Genomic DNA, 24,246 nt, shown 5'->3' with positions numbered 1-24,246 from the left:
ATATTAACAGGATAACTGCTAACCAAGCACGGACAGCATATCATGGAGTACAAAAGTGATAAAGTGCATATAATACCTAGGTAGAACAGAGCCAGTAGTGCGCTACATGTCTAGCAAGGAAAATATAAGAAAGCACTTACATGAGTATGTTACTTGTGTGTTTGGTGTCCCCGCCGCCCCAACACTTTTTTCACTGGCAAAGAAGCGAAACGTGCGTTGGGGTGGCAGGGACACCAAACACACAAGTTTTATTGGCAATTTATACTGCTTGTGCTCTCTGTTGTTTAACTAAATTACGATATATTACTTGTATTTGCACCCCTAAAAACCCAGATACATTCTGGATCATGTCTTCTTTTTTTGTTTGTGTTTTTGGGGTTTTTTCCCTGATCAATTCCGGACGTACCGATGAGATTTCGGGCTGATGAAGGAATTTTCTCGTTTTTACCTTGGATTTCACTTTAAGATGTTGGTCCTGTTCATCTGTAATCTATGTATTCGTTCTTCCTGTTCAGTAATTGTTGCATAGATAATAGTTTGTAATCCACTTGAGTGGAAGTTTTATAGTCCTGAGCACATTCTCGTTTCTGGCGCTGGCAGGTCATGAATCAGGATCTGTTTCCCTATTGTTAGTTTTTGTTTGCAATAAACATAAGTCACCTATCAAATCTTCATTTCCCTCATGTGCTGGAGATGCAACTAATATATTGTATATCACTGCCTCCAATCCTCCCGTATTAAAGGGAACTCATCACGAGAATATTTATCTGAATCCAGGATCCGCGTTCCTTCTGTGCGGCTTGGAAAGTAAAAACGTTAAAAGATTATAATGAGGGTAACGATAAGTCAATAGCAGTTTGGTATTTTTAACTCCCAAGGGTACGTTCCTATGAAGCATTAGTACCATGCGCTGTGCTTTTTATTCAGTCATCTGGGTGGAGCAAGAACACTGAAAAAATATGTATATACTCACTAACTCGGCTGTACTCACACCCAGTGTTCCATGATTGATGTCCCGTTACTCAACTTGTGATTGGATTACAGCCAAAACACTGAATATAGATGTGACGTTTCCGTCCTGCCGTTGTGCCTTTACCCTTATACTGTGACTAGCTATTGAACCCGTTCTACGCCCGGGTGGCGAGAATTTTTATTGGTACATTTATACAGTGTCTTCAATAAAATGGTGCTGGAGATTGCGATATGCCCATGTGCTGACTACGGCGCCATTTTATTGAAGCCATGTACTACAACGTCAATATAGCAGTGCACTCACGCCAGCCATAGGGTTAATGGCGATGGCCGGCTAGTGTGCACTGCTATGTTAACGTCGTAGTGCAATTCTTCAATAAAATGGTGCCGAAGTCAACATGTGCGTGTACCGCGATATCTTGCACCATTTTGTTGAAGACACGGTGTCTGTGAATTCGCATACACAGCGTCTTGATTAAAATGGTGCCATAGTGTGGTATGCGCATGCGCTGACTCCGGTGCCACCCTACCTGGCTTCAGACAGTAGGATGTATCCACTGTAATATAAAAGATGGTCAAGGCTGCTAAAAGAGAGATCACAAGACACTGCTTGCTTACCAGTAATATCCCCAGAGCTGAGTGTAAGGCATCACAGTCACTCTGGTCTGCACTGATGGAGAGCAAAAACCCCCAAACAGTGCTTTCAACAAATGGATTTCTGGCTTGGCTGTTATGAGCTATTTTGCACATTTTTTACTTGTAGCTTTGTCTTGAAAATAAGTGTCCCCCTGAAACTTGTTCCTCATTGAGACTTAAATGTCCATAGAGGGCTTGCTTGGTGAGGCCTGTCTGTGTCCATAGAGGGCTTGCTTGGTGAGGCCTGTCTGTGTCCATAGAGGGCTTGCTTGGTGAGGCCTGTCGGTGTCCATAGAGGGCTTGCTTGGTGAGGCCTGTCTGTGTCCATAGAGGGCTTGCTTGGTGAGGCCTGTCTGTGTCCATAGAGGGCTTGCTTGGTGAGGCCTGTCGGTGTCCATAGAGGGCTTGCTTGGTGAGGCCTGTCGGTGTCCATAGAGGGCTTGCTTGGTGAGGCCTGTCGGTGTCCATAGATAGCTTGCTTGGTGAGGCCTGTCGGTGTCCATAGAGAGCTTGCTTGGTGAGGCCTGTCGGTGTCCATAGAGAGCTTGCTTGGTGAGGCCTGTCGGTGTCCATAGAGAGCTTGCTTGGTGAGGCCTGTCGGTGTCCATAGAGGGCTTGCTTGGTGAGGCCTGTTGCTGTCCATAGAGGACTTGGTGAGATCTGTCGGTGTCCATAGAGAGCTTGCTTGGTGAGGCTCTTTAGTAGTAGAGGGGATCCTTGATCCTGCAACCTTCGATTGCACCCCACCCCCACCCCCTAGAAAAAATGACCTTTTGTAAGCACTTCTTGGCTCTTTTTTATTATTGAATACTAATACACTAAAAAGAATAGAAAACCATAGAAATTGAATGGATCTGAGAAATCATTGGTTCAACCTTTACTCTGTGCACAGATTGGGATCTGACAAGTGAACCGTAGGCATCGTTCCAGGAGCTGACGTATTATATAATGGCTGCATTATGGGCACAGTGTTCATATCGGAACTTGGAGGAACTGGGTGTAAATGAAAGACAATGAACTGCTGATGGCTGTAGATACACAATGTGCAAAGTGACCTTGCTGTAATTAAATGACTGTGTATAAAGGTTTATTCACTTGATGCTGTTTTTACCATACTTCTCCACTCTTTTATTGTTACAAGAAAAATGTAAAAGCGTAAAATATATGCAACCAATTACTGGCAACCCCTTAATTTTTTTTTACGAATGTGAAGCATTGGGCCTCAAGTGATTGTCGTGTCATTAGCTCCAGGCTCTCAGTTGGTTAGACGATGATAGGGCGGCCTACTTGGTAAAGCCGTGGATTGTGAAGTTGGATCACATCAGTCCCAGGTGACCTTGGCTTTATGTCCTAGATAGATCTGTTTGGAAAGTTGGTTTTTTTTTGCTACTTCTCTATATAAAAATTTAAATGTAGTGGACTAAGTTGATTTGAGTTTGAAAATACTGTACGTGGCCCTTATCTCCAAAAAGTAGGACCTCAAAAGAATGGGTTGGTGGTCGACTGTCGTATTATTTTTTTTTTCTTCCAAAAACCATACATATATGGCTGTGCTTAGAAGTTCAGCTTCCTTTCAATCTTGCATTGCCCTGATACCTTTCCTTTTCTCCGTTCCCTTTCATAGTAAAAAATGTGAAACGCATAAACAAGTCTTCTTCAGCATGTGGCCCAGAATCTCAGCTGTGTCTCTTTTATCCTCCTTACTATCCTGTCTGGTTTTAGAAAAATTGTCTGCAGCAGGAGCCTCTCCCCTCTGCCATATTTTCAGTAGGACACAAAAAAGTTAAGCTCCGAGCCCAACCCACTCTACAATTTCCCTATCTGAGCTAATAAAAAAAAATCACTCAAATGCATTTTTTTTCATGAGCGATGACTAGCTCGATCTGCAGTATCGCCGATCAAAGCTTGTTGCAGGTAATTTATTCTGACTTTCCACAAGATCCTGTTTTAGGATCTTGCAGAAAATCCTAGACGCTGACAAACAGCAGGGTCAAGGTTATCTCCTCTTTATTTTTCATTCATTTCTTTTTGTAGTGTTTCTTTAAGGTCACAAATGTCACTAATTTGCTTACCTCTTAATTTTTTTTATATTTTTTTCAGGCTACCCAGGAGGAGTTGAAGGCATCGTACCGCAGATTGTGCATGTTATACCACCCTGACAAGCACAGAGACCCTGAACTAAAAAAGCAAGCCGAGCAGCTCTTTAACCTTGTCCACCATGCCTATGAAGGTCAGTGGATATTTAAGATTTGCTAAAACTGCCATGGTGGCAGATATTGAATTTTCTCACAGCCCTTGAATTGTGTGTCTGGCAGAAGAGACGTTCCTTTGAGGGTTTTGTAAGATGACGGCTGATTTTGCACCTTTGTCTCACCTAGGTCTCTCCGATCGATGTCTGCTGCTGGAAATTAGCGATGTGACTAATTATTGAAATAATTATTTTTTAAATGGTGACAGGTCACTAATGTTTGAGTCGCAGAGTTGTAAATCCAATCCGCAGACAGATCGTTATTCAAACAAATTAGGATTCGTTAACCCCAGGCGATCGGTTTTTGTCAGGTCTCCAAAACAAGGAATGCATAAAGCGATTTGTCATCTTAACTTTTAGCCTTATGTCTTCATATTCATTAGTATTGCTTTCTTTATATTTTGTATACACGATTACAGATCTTACATGCTCAGAATTGTCTGCTCACTTTGTATGCTGTGATGTTGAGATTGGTCACTGGCATTTAAAGAAGTTGTTTCCTTTCAGAAAAGTTTTTCCTATACAGTGGCTTGCAAAAGTATGCACCCCCTTGGCTTTTTTTTGTGTTTTGCTACCTCACAACCGGGAATTTCACTGGGTTTTTTTAGGGTTTGCATCAGTTCATGTAAAGAACATTCCTACAACTGTGAACATTTGGTTTTCTTTTAATTGTGACGCAAACAAATTTGACAAAATAACTGAAAACTTCAGTGTGCATAACTATTCACACCTCTGAAGTCAGTACTTTGTAGAGCCTCTGTTTGCTGCAATTACAGCTGCAAGTCTTTTTAGCTAAGTCTCTGTGAGCTTTCTACATCTTGCCATTAGGATTTTTGCCCACTCCTCAAGGCAAAACTGCTCCAGCTCCTTCAAGTTAGATGATTACCTCTGGTGAACAGCAATCGTCAAGTCTGACCACAGGTTCTCAATTTGATTAAGGTCTTGACTTTGATTGGGCCACTGCAAAACATTTACGTGTTACCTCTTAAGCCACTCCAATGCTACTTTAGCAGTATGCTTTAGGTCATTGTCTTGTTGGACGGTGAACCTCTGTCCCAGTCTCAAATTCACCGATAGACTGAAACAGGTTGTGCTTAAGAACATTCCTGTATTTCACACCAGCCATCTTCCCTTCAACTCGGACCATTTTCCCTGTCCCAGCTGCTGAAAAACATCCCCACAGCATGATGCTGCCACCACCATGTTTCACTGTGGGGATGATGTTCTTGGGGTGATGAGCTGTGTCGGTTTGGCACCAGACAAAGCATTTACCTTGGTGGTCAAAAAGTACAATTTTGATTTCTTCTGACCACAGCACCTTCCTCCATACATTTGGGGAGTCTCCCACATTTCTTTTGGCAAACTCAAAACAAGCCTTATAATTTTTGTGTGTAAGTAAAGGCTTGTTTTCTTCCCACTCTTCCATAAAGGCCACCTCTATGGAGTGTACGGCTTATCGTGGTTGCATGGACAAATATTCCAGTCTTGGCTTGCGAATTCTGCATCTCCTTCAGGGTCACCTTTTAGTCTCTGTGGTGCCTCTCTGATTAATGCCCTCCTTGCCCGGGCTGAGAGTTTGGTGGGCGGCCCTCTCTTGGTAGGATTGTTGTGGTACCATGATATTTCCATTTGATGATGATGGATTTCATCAGAGATTGTTTTTTTTTTTGTTTGTTTTTTTTATAACCCAACCCTGACTTGTACTTCTCAGCAACTTTGTCCCTGACTTGTTTGGAGATCTCCTTGGTCTTCATGGTGTTTGGTAAGTGGTGCCTCTTGTTAATGGTGTTGCACCTTCTGTGGCTTTTCAGAAAAGGTAAAGTGTATATACTGACAGACATGGGACACTTAGATTGCACACAGGGGGACATCCTGTCACTAATCATGTAACTCATGAAAAAAATTGCTTGCACCAAACATTTCTATGGGCTTCATAGCAAAAAAGAGTGATTGCATATGCACATCACGGTTTTTAGTTATTTGATTCCATAAATGTAATTTATGCCGTTATTTTTCTCAATTTGCTTCACCATCTTCGACTATATAGTGCTGATGTATCACACACACATTACAAAAATATTTAAATACAGGTTGTAATTAACAAAATAGGTAAAAGCCCGGGAGGTGAATATGTTTGCAAACCATTGTAAGTCTCTGACGTTGCGCTCCGTGTCTGCTATTGTTTGCAGTCAGCGCTGCAGACAGTAACGGAGCTCAGCGGCTCTGCCGATGTTGACAATAAGGCTATGTGCACACGTTAAAACACCAAAAACAGGCAGAGATGCTTACCTGTCTGAATGGGCCTCAAATACAAATGCACAAGCAGGGTGCAGCGGACCCAAATAAAATAGCAAATGCACAGGTGCAATACCCAATGAAACAGCCAGCCTTAAATAAGGGTTTGGCCGTGTGGTACACCAGTGCACTAAGATACTCCGTATGTGGCATGTTCACACAGGGAATGCAGAGCATCTGGTTATCAGCCTATTAATGACGCCCTAAAGCGGGCTGCCCAGTGCTAAAATGCATCCTGTGTGAACAGAGGCCACAGTGTACAGAACCATTTGGGTCCAACTGCACCCTGCAAAAAATATATACGTGCAAAACAAAACATATAAATATATGTAAGGTCTTAGTTGATATTCTGGCCACAATATGGAAGCTGGCAACCCTCGCCAAGGGTCCTTACGTCTTGCCAGTCCTACTCTAACATGAAAAACACCAAAAAGGAAAAATTCAAGAAAAAACACCAAAAACAGGCAGAGATGCTTACCTGTCTGAATGGGCCTCAAATACAAATGCACAAGCAGGGTGCAGAGGACCCAAATAAAATAGCAAATGCACAGGTGCAATACCCAATGAAACAGCCAGCCTTAAATAAGGGTTTGGCCGTGTGGTACACCAGTGCACTAAGATACTCCGTATGTGGCATGTTCACACAGGGAAAGCAGAGCATCTGGTTATCAGCCTATTAATGACGCCCTAAAGCGGGCTGCCCAGTGCTATGTGCACACGTTGCGGATTTTTCCGCACTGTTTTTGAAAAATCCCCAGGTAAAACGCACTGCGGATTTTGCGCGGATTCCACCTGCGGTTTTACACCTGCGGATTCCTATTGTGGAGCAGGTGTAAACCGCTGTGGAATCCGCACAAAGAATTGACATGCTGCAGAAAATACAACGCAGTGTTTCCGCGCGGTATTTTCCGCACCATGTGCACAGCGGATTTGGTTTTCAATGGGTTTATATGGTACTGTAAACCGCATGGAAAACAGCTGCGGATCCGCAGCAAAATCCGCAACGTGTGCACATACCGTAAGAGCTACTGAGCTCACTGATTGGCGGTGGACATGATACCATTGCTGCATACAGCAATCGACATCAGCGGTGCAGACTCAGTGCTGGACTAAGTAAAAGCAAATATTGCAGTTTTTTTTTTTTTTTTACTACTACAAATGGAGCTTATTAGAAAAACTGTGCTTCAATGTCACATTAATTTGATTAGTCTGTCCAAGAGGAGCTTGTATGCTTTATAGTTTTGTAGGGTTTTTCCCATCCTGTTTGTTCAGGAGCTCGCCACTTCCCCACCAGCTGGCTTGCTTTTGTTGGGGGCGGCCACTTTTGACTCTTTGGACCAGAGGCATGGTTGCGTTGCTGTCCTGAACTGTGCTCCCTCCGAATCTGCCAGCAGAGAATGCTATGGCTCTGGATCATTGGAGGACCTCCATACACGGACGCCAACCTGGATTGGCAGCTAGCAGTGCAGTGTTTCCAAGCTCTAATGGAAAGAGCTTGGAAGCACTGCGCATATTCAGCCACCAATGCTAGACGTTATGAATGGCTGATAACCTAGGCAGTGAGCTGTAAACTACTCTGAAGCAAATAATTGAATAGCAAAGGCAACTTTGTTTACACAGAAAATATCATCTTAGATTAACCTATTGTTTAAATCCAGTTTTTGTGCTACATGTATGTTTTGGGGTTTTTTTGTAAATTTTTTTGTTCATATCTTAAATTTTTATTAAAAAACAAAATTAGTAATCTTGCAATTTTCACCCTGGCCACTAGGGCTATTTTAGACCCTAACTTCATGTAGTTTCAGGGAATGCACATGCATGTTGCCACATTGAACAGATTCTGACCCTATATTTTGTTTTGAAACATCTAATGAGCGTGTTCAGACATCATTATGAAGGGAGAGGGAGCAGGGTCGGTCACCTTGATGAACCTGGGCCTGAGTATCAATACACTGTGTTCCAAATTATTATGCAAATAATATTTCCTCATATTTTCTCTAAATTACCTATCTGAATTGCAGTCATTGTTATTTTCCAGTCATCTACTATTCTAGTATAATTGCAATGTTTTGGAACAAACTGCCTATGAAAACAGTATCTTTTTAAAAAAAATAACCACTCAAAATGCATGTTCCCAATTATTATGCACAGTAGAGTTTTCAATCTTTTTTTTTTATTATTTTGAACAAAAAAATGGTCAATTGTGAAGTTATAAGCATTATCAGCTTATTACAAAATGAAATCAAACAGTTTTCAAGTGAAAACTTTATTCTAGGTGGTTACATTTGCACATAGGACCCCTTGTTCGAAAGAAGCTTCTGAACTCTCTCATCCATTGAATTTGTCAGTTTTTGGGTGGTTTCTGCTTCTATTGTTTTGCATGTGGACAGAATACCCTCCCACAGCTGTTGCTTAGATGTGAACTGCCTCCCGCCATCATAGACACTCCTTTTGATGATGCTCCAGAGGTTCTCCATGGGGTCGAGGCCAGGGGAAGATGGTGGCCACACCATAAGTTTGTCCTCTTTTATGCCCATATCAGCCAGAGATGCAGATGTGTTTTTTGCAGCATGAGACGGTGCATTATCATGCATGAAAATGATCTTGCTGCGGAAAGCACGGTTCTTCCTCTTGAACCATGGCAGGAAGTGTTGTTTTAGAAACTCCACATAGATTATGGAGTTCATCTTTACCCCTTCAGGGATCATAAAGGGGCCGACAATCTCTCCCCATGATTCCAACCCAAAACATTACTCCACCTCCTCCTTGTTGGCGCCTTAGCCGTGTTTTCATGGGGTATCCATCAACCAGCCATCCTCCACTCCATCCATCTGGACCATCGAGCGTTGCACGGCACTCATCGGTGAACAAAACAGTTTGGAAGTCAGTATTCATGTATCGTTTGGCCCACTGGAGCCGTTTCTGCTTGTGTGCAGTGGATAGAGATGGTCGACAGGATGGCTTCGCACCTCTGAAGGACCCGGCATCTTGTTCTGGGGACGTTGGAGGCACCAGCAGCTTCAAAAACTTGTCTGCTGCTATGACAAGGCATTTTTGCAGCTGCTCTTTTAACCTTACGCAATTGCCTGTTAGAAAGAGTCCTCAATTTTTCCTTATCAGCACGCACACGTGTGTGCTGGGAATCAGCTACATACTTCTTGATTGTGCGATGATCACGATGAAGTGTCTTGGCAATGTTGATTGTAGTCATGCCTTGACTTAAATACTCCACAATTTGTTGCTTCTCGGCAGCCGACACATCCTTTTTCTTTCCCATTTTGGCAAAAAATGTAGGCTGCTTAATAATGTGGAACAGCCTTCTTAAGTAGTCTTGCCTTTATGTGGACACACCTGCCAAACTAATTTGCACAGGTATCTGCAATTGCTTTCAGTGATATAAAGAGCCCTGACACACATCACCATCAATGAGTTTAAATGACAAACAAAAAAATTCTAACCTTATCACTCCTAAACTCTTTGTGCATAATAATTTGGAACACAGTGTACATTACACAGATATTACATGGATGGCCATTTACACATATGATCATAGCTTCTATGGCTGACTGTAGGCCTGGTTTTATTTCAGTTCCCAAAAGTTTCAAAGTATCTATTATGGCATCCTTAATTTTTTTAAAAACTTTTTGATGGTACATACCATGATTTCAATTACTACATTACTACAAGAACAGGATGATTATAAATAACTAAGTATTAAACTATAGGTGAGACGCCCATTGATTTTTGGGTTACTCGCGTATTTACTGATGAAAATCAGTCTCTTTAAAGAGGATTTGGGGTTTTGGTAGTTATTGAAGGGAATAATGGAAGGTGAAGAAAGTTATACAGGAAGATGTGAAAACCATTAGGCGGCTCTAGGCAAAGTCCGATAGCAGGGATAATATTGGAAATATTGGGTACATGCAACAAGCAGAAAATGTGACATCTGCTCCCCTCATATCACCAGATTCTGTACAAACCATTGAACATTCGCTGATAATGACTGCGGTTCTGTGCAGAGCAGATACTGAAAGCCCCACTCTTGTTCCTCCTGTAGAGATCAATAGTATTTGCTTTTTTTGTCAGGTTCCTGCAGGTTGTCGCCAGCAAAGTGTTTTGTTGTAGATCTTAATTATCAGTGGGAGATTATATACTGAGGCCCGATTGTTCAGCATTGTCCAAAACAAAAGCTGGAAGTGTGATGGTCAGCGGCTGCGGTGAAAGCAAAGACTTGTCCAGGTAGCAGTGAAGAATTGTCAATATAAAGGGTTAAGTTTGTTTGCAGCAGAGTTGTCAACCCTAAAATGGACACTATCCCTTTAATTAAGAATTAGTAAATAGAATACTAAATTATCATTCTTTTTATTTTTTATCTTTTTGACAACCTGACAAATGAATCATTGTAATAATATCACACAAGTGGACAAGTGGCTGCCAAATGTCTCCGCTCGCATTGCAGCTCTTTCTCGGCTGCAGTTATCACATGATTTTTCTCGCTTGGAGACATGTTGCAATGGAAGTGAATTATCCCTTTAGGCTTATAAAGTTGTATATAAAGCCAAAGTAGCAGCTGTACATGTTATTTTATATTACCAGCTATTGAACCCGTTCTACCTCCGGGTGGCAAGCTCACACAGCCAAGCCAGATCTCACACTTTGCACTGACCAGAGGCAGTACCCCGAAACACTGTTTCTGCAAATTGAGATTTTGGTTTGGTTTGGTAGCAGGCACTAGAGTTCTAGTCCTCTTTCTGTCTGAAGAGACAATTTGTTTTTTTCTTCATGCAGACCTTTATCATTGTGGCCAAAGAGTTCTATTTTAACCTAATCAGTCATCAGGACTTGTTTCCATAATGCATCAGGCTTGTTTAGATGTTCTTTTGCATACTTATGATGCAGAAATTGATGGTGAGGACACAGGAGAGGTTTTCTTCTGGTGACTCTTCCTTGAAGGCCATATTTATGCAGGTGTCATTAACAGAGGAACAATGTACCACAACTCCAGAGTCTGCTGAATCTTTCTAAAGATCTTATGCAGTCAAGCCGGGGTTCTGATTTGCTTCTCTAGCAATCCTACGAGCAGCTCTCACTGAAATTTTTGTCGTGATCTTCCAGACGTTATCTTGATCTCCACTGTTCCTGTTAACTGCCATTTATTAATTACATTTCTTACTGAGGAAGCCCTTGTAAAGCTAATTTCATCTTCAACCTTCTTAACTATTCACAATCACAGTAATTTTGACCAGGGGATCCCAAACTTTTATATGCCACTGTAAGGGAAACGTCTACATCCCCAAACCATTTATACATCTGTGTAGCTCTTCAAAAGATAAGCAGGTTTGATTTAATTTACTTATATAGCGCCATCCTATTCCACAGTGCTTTGCAGACATTATCAAGTTAATATCTTTATAACTTCAAAGATGCTCCGTTCTGTCTATATATGTGTGTCTGTAAGTGCATTGGGGCGTGAGGATGCACTTCCAGCTCCTCAGCCTCATGCTGTATTCCCTGCAGTGTATCCAAGCCAATGACCCGTCAATCAACCAGAGGAGAGTGGCGCTAGTCAGGGAATACAGCGTGAGGCTGAAGAACTGGAAGTGCATCGTCACACCCCAATGCACTTCCAAACACTCATATACAGAAACTTTATATGCGATTTCTCGCTGCTGGAGCATTGTTTTGGGGTCAATTTGCTTCTCTTTTAAAGGGCTGCGCAGTGAAATATTTGGAGGTGTAGAACTTTGACAGGTTGCCTTTAAAATATGGTCACTCCTCTGATTCTCCCGGCTCAGCGCTTCCTGTCTATAACATCTGGCCAGCAAATCACTGACCTCGGTGGTCTATTGCCGTCAACCTTGGCATTGCCACTGCATCCCTGGCTGTAAACCTATGGGGGGCTGATGAAGAAGATGAGTACAATCCCACGCTCTTCCATTGCGCCATTCACACTCCTCCTTACCGCGGACTGCATCGTTTTCTTCTCCAATCACATCTAAGGCTAAGTTGAGAATTTATTAAACCTCTTGTTTGTTGTCGTCTTGCCCTTGTCTGTTTCCAAAGGTGACCAAGAGAATTTTTGTACGCAGCTTTGCTTGTGTACGGGGGGGAAGGACTTGAAAAAGTAGAAAAAAAAAAAAACACAGAAAAAAGTTTTTACGAAGTTGTCTAACTTTGTGTAGAACTGCACAAAATTGAAACTTCTCTCTAAGTGGTGCTAAGTTTTAACTCCCCTCCCCAAGTTTTGAGATCTGGTCACCTTGATTGAATTTTCTCTGTTGTTCTGTAATTTTTGTTTTTGCTAATCGCCCGTATACAAGCAGGGTGTGATGTAGAAAACGCAACGTCATTCTCTCATAATTAGGCAGAGATGGAACTTACGAACATCATGTACCATAGCCTGAAGTTCGAGAGCGGTGAAAGTGCGTCAGGAGTCCTGTTTTTTTTTTTTTTACCATCGTGTCTTGAAATGTGTTTTTAATGGGTAAGCCCAACAGCTTCAGAGTGCGGCAGATGATAAATTAATGTAAAGACAATACATTCTTATTCGGCGTAATGTACCCATCCATGGCAGATATACAAAAATCAATTTGCAGAGTGGTTTTGATCTAAACAGCCGCTCTGATTATACCACCGCTATCTTTGATTTTCCCTCCCACCCTCCTTTCTTCTTTTGATTTTTATTTCTATTGTGTAATCTCTTGCATTTTTTGTAAATTTCATGTAAAATACTTTATTAATGAAGCGTTTATTTATTTTTAGAACTTGCAATTCGAAAACCTAGTGGCTTGATTGAGATGATTCCCTTTGCTGGGAGAGAGGCGCTCTCTGCCTGTCGGGGCCTAAATACAAGTTCGGAGACTCCCAGTATTGTGAACACGGCCTTGGATAGTCACACACTGCCTGTGCCATCATACCTAGTGTAACAGCCATGCTGTTTTATGGCAGACTGTATCTGCTGCTTCATTGACAGAATACAGGCAGCCATGCTCTAAGTTTGTTTCCCAACAACCAGAGAACCCCCAAGGTTTAGACCGCGACCCTGGGGAGTTGCACATTGTTTCACACCGTGCCATCACTTTTAACCTATCGGCTGTTTTATGGCAGACTATATCTGCTCTTCTATGGACAACATATAGGCTGCCACGCTGGGAGTTGTAGTGTCCCAACAATTAAAGAACTTTCTGGGTTTAGACTACTGCCATCCCTATACCATCATCCCATGTGGTTTTCCACCACCAGGTTGTTTTTCCTGTATGTGCTGCTCCATGGACAGAATACAGACTGCCATAAATAGCATTCTGATGATAAGCTTACAAGGCTATTTCAGACCCTGCTAACCTTTACAGAAGCAATTCCCAGATCTTTGCTAATTCTACTCAACAGGACTTGCCCACCTTAAAATTCTTTCCTTCCCCATCCACTCCAGCCCCTCTCTCCACTCTGCGGATACAGATTTGTTGCAGTAAACCCGCAGGGGATAGATAGGGTACTGTAGCGGTCAGCAAAAATCATGGATTCCCTGCAACCTTTCTAGCTCTCTGTAAATTGCTGCAACCCTGTGAATAGGATCCACTATATAATTCCCGAATAATACGGATTCTCTTCCCTCCTGCACTTCATTAAGGTTTTCCGTCTTTGAACTGATCACGAAAACGGTTACCAGGCTCCTCGCTTCTCGCTCTACTACCTGCACTAGTGATCCTATTCCCTCTCATCTCTTCCAGGTACTTTCCCCAGCTGTCACTGCCCACCTACCTAAAATATTTAACCCCTCTATTTCATCTGGTATATTTCCCCTCTCCTTCAAACAAGCCATCATAAACCCTTTTCTTTAAAAAAAATAAATAAATAAAGAAGAAGAAGAAAGAAAGAACCCTTCCCTCTACCAGAACTGTCCTGCAAACTATAGACCTGCCTCTAATCTTCCCTTCATTTCTAAACTCCTGGAATGCATGGGGCTCTCTATGATACGCTATCTTTCAATTACTTTCTTTTTTTTTACCCTTTACAATCCAGTTTCCGCTCTTTACACTCTACAGAAACTGCCCTCACTAAAGTCTCTAATGACCTAACAGCTAAACCTAATGGTCACTACTCCCTGATGATTTTCTCTCCAGCATCTGACACTGTGGATCACCAGCTCCTCCTCACTATACTCCACTCCATCGGCCTCAAGGACACCATTCTCTCCTGGTTCTCCTCCTACCTCCCTGACCGCTCCTTCACGGTATCTTTTGCCAGCTCTTCTTCCCCTCCTTTTCCACTTACTGTCACTGTCCTCTGGGTTTATTCCTAGGTCCTCTCCTCTTCTTCTCTATTCACCGCCCCTATTGGATAAACCATCAGTAGAGTTGGGTTCCAGCACCATCTCTGTGCTGACACCCAATTATACACCTCTTCTCCTGACATAATTCCCACCCTAATACAAAATATTAGGCATTGTCTGTCTGCTATTTCTAACATCATGTCCTACCTCTATCTAAAACTGAATCTCTCCAAAACTGAACTCCTTGTGTTTCCACTCTCTGCTAACCTACCTAATAGTACTATTTCGGTGGGTGGTTCTGCCATTACTCCCCTGCAGCACGCTCTCTGTCTGGGGGTTATATTTGATTCAGATCTTTCCTTCACTCTCTCTCTATATCCAATCACTCGCTCCCTCAATCACTTGCACCTCAAAAACATCTCCAGAATTCAACCTTTTCTTACCTTTGATGCTGCAAAAACTCTTATTGTTGCTCAGATGAATTCTCATTTGTACTATTGCAACTGTCTATTAATTGATGTCCCTTTTCCGAAACTCTCTCTTCTCCAATCTATTCTGAATGCAGCAGCCAGGGTTGTATTTCTGTCCAGCTGCTACACTGATACCTTTACCTTGTGCCAGCCATTGCACAGGTTGCTCAAACGCCACAAAGTCCAATATCATCTTATCCCTCTAATCCACAGAGCTCCCCATAGTTCTGCACCACCCTATGTCTCCTACCTCATCTCTGTCTATCACCATACCAGTGCTCTTTGTTCCGCTAATGACCTAAAACTTTTCTCATGCTGCACCAATTCTCTGGAATGCACTACCACATTCAATCCGGTTCATTGCCTGTATCCACAGTGCTCTAAAAACATATTAGTAAGACAATAGGACGGCCTATAGAAATGTAATTGTTCCCTGTTCTCACTTAGTAAATATTATGGGTTTTTTTCTTGCAGTGCTTAGTGATCCTCAGTCAAGAGCCATCTATGATGTTTATGGAAAGAAGGGCCTGGAGATGGAAGGATGGGAGGTAGGATTTATTATATATACCTTTTTATATTATTTTAGATGTTGCTTTGTGATTTTTAGGATTACCATAATCCGGGTAAGATTTAGGCTATGCTCATCGTTCAGAGTAAATGTGTTTTTTGTTGTAGTTTTTTGGTGCAAAAAAATTGATGCAGTTAAACCGTTCCAGTGAAGTGGATGGGATTTCTTGAAAACTCATGACCATTGTATGTTTAAGGCTGGTTTCACACTTGCGCTTTGATCTGCAGCGTTTTTTAAAAAGTAACGCATGTGGTGAAAAAACGCATGCAAATGCTGCGTTATTTAGACGCATGCGTTTTTGCGCCCACAAAAAAAGCGGGAAAACGCGGCGTTTTCCCGCGTTTACATGCGTTTTTTCCCGCGTTTGCGTTTTTGAAACGCATGCTGAGAAGTGTGTGACAGCTGCCAATCATCAAAATCAACTAGAAAACACACTATTAATAGAATTAGCTAGGGTTAGGGTTAGGGATAGGGTTAGGATCTCTAGGGTTAGGGGTAGCTTTTTATTAGAATGTCCTGGTCACCAGGTCACTGATAAGCCACCCCCCACCATCAAGGTGATAAAGGGATCCAAACCCTAACCCTAAGGATCCAAACCATAACCCTACCCCTAACCCTAGGGATCCAAACCCTAACCCTAACCCTAGAGATCCTAACCCTAACCCTAGGGACCCAAACCCTAACCCTAACCCTAGGGATCTAAACCCTAACCCTAACCATAACCCTTGGGATCCTACCCCTAACCCTAGGGATCCGAACCCTAACCTTACGGGTTAGGATCCTAACCCTAAGGGTTAGGGTTAGGATCCCTAGGGTTAGGGTTAGGATCCCTAGGGTTACTAGGGATCCTAACCTTAGGGTTAGGGTTAGGTTTAGGGTTAGGATCACTAGTAACCCTAGGGTTAGGGTTTTCTTGTTTTTTCTTGTGGTTAGGGTTAGGGTTTTCTTGTTTTTTCTTGTGGTTAGGGTTAGGGTTTTCTTGATTTTTCTTGTGTTTTCTTGTGTTTTTCGGTAAAAACGCATGCGTTTTTAACGCAAGCAAACGCATGTGCTTAAAAACGCATGCGTTTACATAGACAGCAATGCATTTTTTTGCCGCGAATAAACGCATGCATTTTTTTGCGGCAAAACGCCGCTAGAAATTACTACATGTTGCATTTCTGCAAATGAACGCACGCGTCAAAAAACGCATGCGTTGCCGAAAACGCGTCAAAACGCACGCTAAAAAACGCATGCGTTTTTTAATGTTAAGTATAGGAAAAAAACGCATGCGTTTTTTAGCGCTAAAACGCTGCAGATCAAAACCCAAGTGTGAAACCAGCCTAACCCCTTGTCGCCGCAACCAATTTTTTGTTTTTACGGCTACGTTTTTCCAAGCAGAATTAAAGCTTTTATGCAGTACAAAACGCTTGAAGAAAATGCCGCTTCATAGCCAAAGTAAAAGGGAAAATGCATCAAAAACACAATAAAAAGAGCTATTACCAAACTGTAGCATGACTCTTTCCCGAATGACCCCAAAAAAATTGCATGAAAAAGGGAAAACTAACAAATCCACCATGTCTTTCCACCAATAAACTTTAGGGTAATTGGTGTAAAGGCATTGAATCACCGTAGCCGCAACATAATCCTATATGCAGGATGTGTATTCTGAATTGAGGATCATGCAGGTGTTCGTGAACCTTGGTATCTAGCATGGACCGCAATACATGGACTGCCCGCGGTTCTCCCAACTTTAACTCGACAGCCTTATACATTCCTATGAGGAGGTCAGGTTCGTGTCGGGAGTCCATGTATTGCGGTCCATGCTTCGACCAAGTGAGGCTGTTGTGTTTGGGACAGGAGACCCACGGACCATCCATGTATTGCAATCCATGATTGGACCAAGTGAGGCTGTTGCGTTTGGGACAGGAGACCCACAAACAGTCCATGTATTGCGGTTTGTTCTTCAACCAAGTGAGGGTGTTGTGATTGGGACAGGAGACCCACGAACAGTCCATGTATTGCGGTCCGGGCTTCGACCAAGTGAGGCTGTTGCGTTTGGGACAGGAGACCCATGAACAGTCCATGTATTGCAAACCGTGATTGGACCAAGTGAGGCTGTTGGGTTTGGGACAGGAGACCAACGAACAGTCCATGTATTCCAGTCCCTGCTTCGACCAAGTGAGGCTGTTGCGTTTGGGACAGGAAACCCACGGACAGTCCATGTATTGCTGCCCCGCTTCGACTAAGTGCAGCAGTTGAATTTGGGACAACAGACTCACGGACCATCCACGTATTGGAATCCGTGATTGGACCAAGTGAGGCTGTTGGGTTTGGGACAGGAGACCCACGAACAGTCCATGTATTGCGGTCCAGGCTTCGACCAAGTGAGGCTGTTGCATTTGGGACAAGAGACCCACGAACAGTCCCATGTATTGTGGTCCCTGCTTCGACCAAGTGAGGTTGTTGCGTTTGGGACAGGAGACCCCCGGACCATCCATGTATTGCAATCCGTGATTGGATTTGGAGTTATATCAACTTCTACATGAGCCCTTAAGGTATGAAGGGCTGCTCCCACCTTAAAAATGCCATAAATGTGTTATAAGTGGGACCCACCTCTATCGGGGGACCTCCACCTGCCTGTTGAAGGAGGTAGACTACAATAAAGGTACCGTCACACTCAGCGACGCTGCAGTGATATAGACAACGAGCCGATCCCTGCAGCGTCGCTGTTTAGGTCGCTGTAGAGATGTCAAACACAGCAGCTCCACAACGATGCAGGAGCGATCCTGTGACGTAGCAGTGACGCACTTATCGTTCTCACAGGTCGTTAGTTCCATGTTTAACATTGCTGATATTGTTGCTTTTGCTGTCAAACACGACGATACACGCCGATCTGACGACCAAATAAAGTTCTGGACTTCTAGCTCCGACCAGCGATATCACAGCAGGATCCTGATCGCTGCTGCGTGTCAAACACAACGAGATCGCTAACCAGGACGCTGCAACGTCACGGATCGTTATCATTCTCGTTGTAAAGTTGCTCAGTGTGAAGGTACCAAGAGGTGGAAGTCTGAGGTTTACGAATGTTTCCATAGCTCGTGTAGACAACAATGAAGGGAGTCACACATAGCACTGGGAGTGTTGTATACCTAGCACTTCAAACCCTATTATCTTCCATCAATTTCTCCATGAGATACTAGTAGATTGAAGGGTTGCTAGCACCTTGGCTTTGGGGAATATTTTTCCATGGATACCACAAATAACCTATTAGATCTCATTGATGACCTGTCCGGAGTGTGATCCAAACAGCAAAGATTATGATGTAACTGTAAGTGGACGTGACGTGCCCTGTAATAATGGAGGGCGGCACTCCTGATCATGTCCTCGGGTGGGTGTAGAGTACCCCAGGCTGACACTGATGATGGAAAGCTTACTATGGTCTACAAGAAAGCCTGGCATAGTCATATCCCATCCATCCACCACATTACAAGCCACTTATAAAACCTATTCTTAGTTCCACGTAAAATTGCTGCCACTTCATAGTTGACAGAAATGTCTGTTGTCGCGGATTGTTATAGTTTACAGACTGCGCTAATTACTACATCATTATGAATAGTAGAGCTGTTGTGTTAAATTCTTTTCAAAAAACCCTTCAGATACTGTTTTTGTTGCCTCCCCAAAGACTCCCATTCACATAGCGCCCAACAGGTAGCGCCGTCGTCGTTCTAAAGTCGTTGTGTAATGCCGGCGCTTAATAATGTGTATTAAGCTCCGTAATCACCGCTCCAGCGAGTCGACGAGTACAAAGAGTCCTGCCTGGAGACTCATTATTCTCTTATAAAGCACCATCTTGTTAGGATTGTTTTAATGATATGAAGTTTTCATTCTGGCTTTCAAAGGGGAAAGTTAGAGTTCTGCAGGGGTTATAAAGTTAGTTAGGATGTAAATACATGGCGACGTTTCTGCACATAGACCGCTGATCAAAGAAGTGTACAAGGTAACAGAGGGAAGGCAGATGAAAGCGGTTGAATTAAAAGGCATGCATCCTCCAAAGGAAAGCTGCAGTTTGCAACTACCACGTACATTAGGGAATTGCGCTACTAGCAGTTTCCCAGTATGCATGTGACAATGACATTTTTAGGGCAATTTATATATGTCTTTTGCCTGCAGAAGTAGATTTAATCTAAAGACTATAGACACGTTTGACATGGTATTTTTTCCATATGTTAGAGGTTACCTTTAATTAATAACATTGTATTGTTTCAGTCTGCAGTCTTCACGCCTTCATTAATTTTCACAGCCTCTTATAAGCACTTTGCAGCCTGATCCAAGTTTCCGATTTTTCTCCTATGGGAGTGACCCTCCCAGTAATATAGGCGGGATATGAGATTTGTGTGTATCTAGGATTCTGCTGTTTATATTAGCTCATATATCAGCTCAGCTTCTATCCTGAGCCGACTTCCTCTTCATATGCTTTCCTCCTTTTCTGCAGCCTGTTTTCTTTGTCCTGCTAGGGACTGTAAATGGGTTACCTCCTCTCCACACAGATCTGTGCACAGATGTATAACATTTTTGAAGAGCGCTGAGCTAGATAACAGGCTTACAGACACTCTTAAGCGGCCAAGAGTTGGAACATTTTTAATGAAGACTATTTAGAAAGTTGCCACACTTTGGAAACAAATGAACAGTAAAAAGAAATTCTATTTGACCCGTTCTAAGTGAGGCTCACATTTTTATCATAATGTCCAACATATGGGCAGATTATTTTCTTTATACACCTTTTATATTGGCTTGAGGTTTTTTCTTTTCTGATAAACCGATCCAAATTTCTTTTATAGACCTTGATTTTATCAGAAACATGGCTGCTACTGTTGCCACTGGTGGAACTCACTGCATTGCCATGTCTCAATGACTTTAATGTATAAAGTTTAGGTGCGCCCTCTAGTGGTGGCGGCTGGTAGCCAGGATTTTATCTTTTAGTGCCTGTGCACACATTGCAGGTTTGACACGTTTTCACAAATTTGTCACAAAACCTGAAGGGTTTCCTGATGCCAGCAAAATGAGTGAGAATCCTCAAGTCTCATGCACACATCACTTCTTTGTGACTTGCAGATTTTTATCTGCTGTATGTCATTTCTCTGAGCGTTTTTGCTGCAGATTTCACCCATGCTAATGAATGGGGAATAATCTGCAGCAAGAAACGCTGCAAAAAATGCACCTGTTTTTCCTGCCAAGAAATGCATAAACTTCTGCACCAAATACTTAACCCTTAAAGCACAGTTAAAAAAGATTCTTAAGTGTGCTTAACATAAGTTTACTCATATACTGTACTTCTATTATTGAAGGTGCACCTTTCTGAAGAAATCTACCAGTCCGGGGCAGCGCCACTTACTGTCTTATGTCAAGCAAAAGCCGGGTTTGCAGTGCTTTCATCAGCTCAACAGAGAAGAGTGCTGGCTAGGACTGGATCAGATTTCCTCTCCTCAGATTGGGACATTTTAGGTAATTGAAGTAGATTAGTAAGTTGGAGTAATAAGCACCAGTTTTTTGGGTGCACTGTGGAATGTTCGCTGCAATGAGCAAGCAGAGATTTTGCGCCATTTTCAGGAATTTCGTGCTAAAGATGAAATCTACATGTTTTGGAAACAATGCCCACTTATTTTTGTTACTTTGTAGATTTTTCCTTTATGAGAAAAGTTGCATATTTTTTGTGCAAATGTTGGCATGCAACTTTTTTCTACTTTAGTTTCCGCTACTTAAATGTGAACCGAAGGACTAAAGTGCGGTATAAATGGGTTATTCTCTTGAAAGCGAGAGAGTGTTATTTATTTTTGTCTTACAATGAAAAGTTCTTCAACTGTTTGAATTTACGTCAATAATTACAAAAGCCGCTATCCTTTGTCTAATGTCCTTGTTCTAGAAAACATTGGAGGCCTGAGATCCTGCACCACGCTGATGAAAACCTTTCAGATTGGGGGGCTGAGAACCCACACCATGCTGATGAAAACCTTTCAGATTGGAGGGCTGAGAACCCACACCATGCTGATGAAAACCTTTTAGGTTGTTTTTTTGTTGTTGTTTTTTTTTCAGGCAGCTATTTTGTTTCAAGATCACCCTGTACAGAAGGTCCAAATCATAGGAAATAAAAAGTGGCGGTCACGTTGAGTTGTTTTCAGGCCCTAATATATTACATATTCTTGAACTATCCATATTTTATGCATTGTCTGTATTATCAGCCTGTGCAAATATAGATTACGGAGCAGCGGCGGCCGGGGAAATCCAGAAGTGCAGGCAAAACACAGAACAAGTGTTTACTTCATCTTAAGAGTCTGGTTTTCTCTACAGACACACTTCAATACGTCTCTGTAAGTTTTGATGAGAATTACGGCTGCCACACATTTTAACCTTGCGGTGAGCCCTTCAGGACGTCTCCTAAATTTGTAAATCATGTTACAGTTTGATGCCTTGAAATGAAAAGTACCACCATTTTTTTCTCATTTCCCCCCCCCCCCCCCCCCCCTCCTCTCTCCAGTATGTCACCAAAACTGTCACGGATAACGTAATTTAGAGTTATTAATTCTCCCTTGTAAAGGTTAAACTCTTTGGATTCTGTACAACAAATCTTGGCCTGTTACTGCTCAGCCCTTGCCCACCTTCCGGCGGGATCACTCGGTGTGAGCCTAAATCCAGCCCATGTAATAAGGAAAGTCGAATTGTAGTTAATTCAATCATCACTGCAATTAACTGTTAAGATTTGCAATAAAAAATAATCACTGTATCTTTAAAAGAGTGGAGAGTGATATGCTGTGTAAGGAGACTTATAGGCAATGCAATGCTCCTCTGAGAAATTAAATATGGAAACTTTTAGGTTTGCTACTTCCAATAGGTAGCACTAGACTCCATGTCTTCTTCCAACTCTGAATAGGCAATCTGCATATTTAATTTATTATAAGAGCATTACATGGCCTATAAGTCTCCTTACAGTGGCATGTCAACCTTCACAAGGAGAGACGTTGCACCTTAGGCCCCAAGTCAGAGACCTCTCATACAACCAACTCAGGTATGTTGCTTTGCACTGACGAGGGGCAACACTCAGAAAGATGTGTTTGCAAATGGAGATTCTGGTTTGGCTTTTATCCTAAGTCGTGTGACATGGCACGTTAAATGGTCATTACTGACTTTTAGGTTTGCTACTTTTAATTGGTGGCACTAGAGTTCAAGTCCCCTTCCTCTCTAAAAAGGCAATTTGCACCCCCTATAGATAACTGCTGAGTAAAAAAAAAGTTGAAAGTTGCAGCTATATTTTTTACTTTCAGTAATGGTTCGGGAGACAGTACTATCTGTGCCGACATCATTAGCTAGGAGATAGTACTAGCTACACATGATCTACAGGCAGTAAATGTGAACTCCAGCATTCACAATCTGTACGTAAATCATCATTTACATTGATGGGAAGACAGGATTTTTGTATTTCCGTCATTTCCAGGGGGAAGACAAAAAAAAAGTAGCACTCTCTGTGCCTACATCATTTACAAGGAGATAGTAATAGCTATGATTCACAGACAGTATGTTTGTGAACCACAGCACACATAATGAATTTGAAAGTTTTATTCCATGTTATTAAAAACATTCATTGTGCTATAAAAAAAAATCTAGGAAGACGCTAATGGAGCGCCCCCAGTAGGGTTATGGGGTATTCGGAGCCGGGCCCTTCGGTTCTTGGCGGGGATGTCACGGTGACTGACCCGGTTCGTGGCCCTAGGGACGTCCGTTGAGAAATGGGAAAAGGTCTTTAAAGGGGAAGTGTTCGTGACGCCACCTGTGGTATTCGGTCAGAGTGACCGACGCTGCTGTAAGGGGTCCGCTGGGGTGATGTTATGGCAGCTAGATGGTATACCTTCCCACAGGTGAAGTGTTTCCCCAGGGCTTCCCAGAGGTGTAGACGGTGGATGGTGTGAGGCGCAGTGAAGAACGAGGACACAAGGTTGCAGTCTCTTTACCTTTACTGAAAGCTTCAGTGTCCACAATCCAGGGTACGGACCACAGGGTAGGCAGAGTCCAGCCGGTCTGAAGGCAAATCCAGAGTCCCCTTATCCAGGTGGAAATCAGTAGCCTTCCTCTAGTGCCTGGATGTTGTAGTACCTCCCTGCTGAGCTTCTCGGTAAGGTCCTCACAACTATTGTAGATGTAATGTCTTTCTCTCTGTCTCCCTGATGGATAGGATAGGACAAACCCGTATGACTTATGGCCTGAAATTATCTGTCCTGCCAGTCTCTGAAGTAAAGCATAGAGATCCTTACTTCCTCGGTATGCTGGCTACCGGCTTCTGTGCCTCAAAGAGGAGCAGCTTGTTCCTGGCTGTTCCGTAACGGGAATACTGGACCTTTTGGGACTACTTCTATTTTCTGTAGGCATGGCAGATTCGCCGATAGCAGAGGGTGGACTTTCCGATTCAACTGCTGGCATGACGTTTTCTGTCGGAATCTGCTGTTGCTGAGCCACTTGAGGTGACTATTGCTGCTTGAACCTGTTGGTGCGGGGCCTGTTCAGGTCCTGCATGGTTCTGAGTCGCATTTTTTTCTGGTGTTCCCAGCTGAGGAAAAGTTAAGAAAGGTATCACTATGGCTTGATTTATTTGAGTCCAAGACTGGGGAAAATCTCCAAGAACAGTGTGTATCATGTTCTCTTCCATAGGTGATGTTCCTGGATCCGCTTCTCTGTTCCTCAATTTATCAGGGCATTTCTTGAGATGGTCTCTGGATACTGCCGTCGAAGTTTCTCCTCCATCTTTGCTGATAAGACAGAC

At 42.7% G+C, this 24,246-nt stretch overlaps 1 protein-coding gene across 1 annotated transcript in view; it reads left to right on the top strand.

Annotated features, from left to right (window-relative positions):
- Positions 1 to 24,246, top strand: part of DNAJC11 (DnaJ heat shock protein family (Hsp40) member C11) — a 172,862-nt gene that overhangs the window by 39,339 nt on the left and 109,277 nt on the right. The window contains exons 2-3 of the mRNA XM_077250394.1: positions 3,709 to 3,838; positions 15,365 to 15,438. Of these exons, the coding sequence (XP_077106509.1) occupies positions 3,709 to 3,838; positions 15,365 to 15,438 (204 nt within the window). The remainder of the gene's footprint in view (positions 1 to 3,708; positions 3,839 to 15,364; positions 15,439 to 24,246) is intronic.

The sequence above is a fragment of the Ranitomeya variabilis genome, chromosome 4, assembly GCF_051348905.1.
Source record: "Ranitomeya variabilis isolate aRanVar5 chromosome 4, aRanVar5.hap1, whole genome shotgun sequence".
Classification (NCBI taxonomy): Eukaryota; Metazoa; Chordata; class Amphibia; order Anura; family Dendrobatidae; genus Ranitomeya; species Ranitomeya variabilis.
Note: the sequence above shows the minus strand (reverse complement) of the source record. Positions and strands in the feature narration are given on the sequence as shown.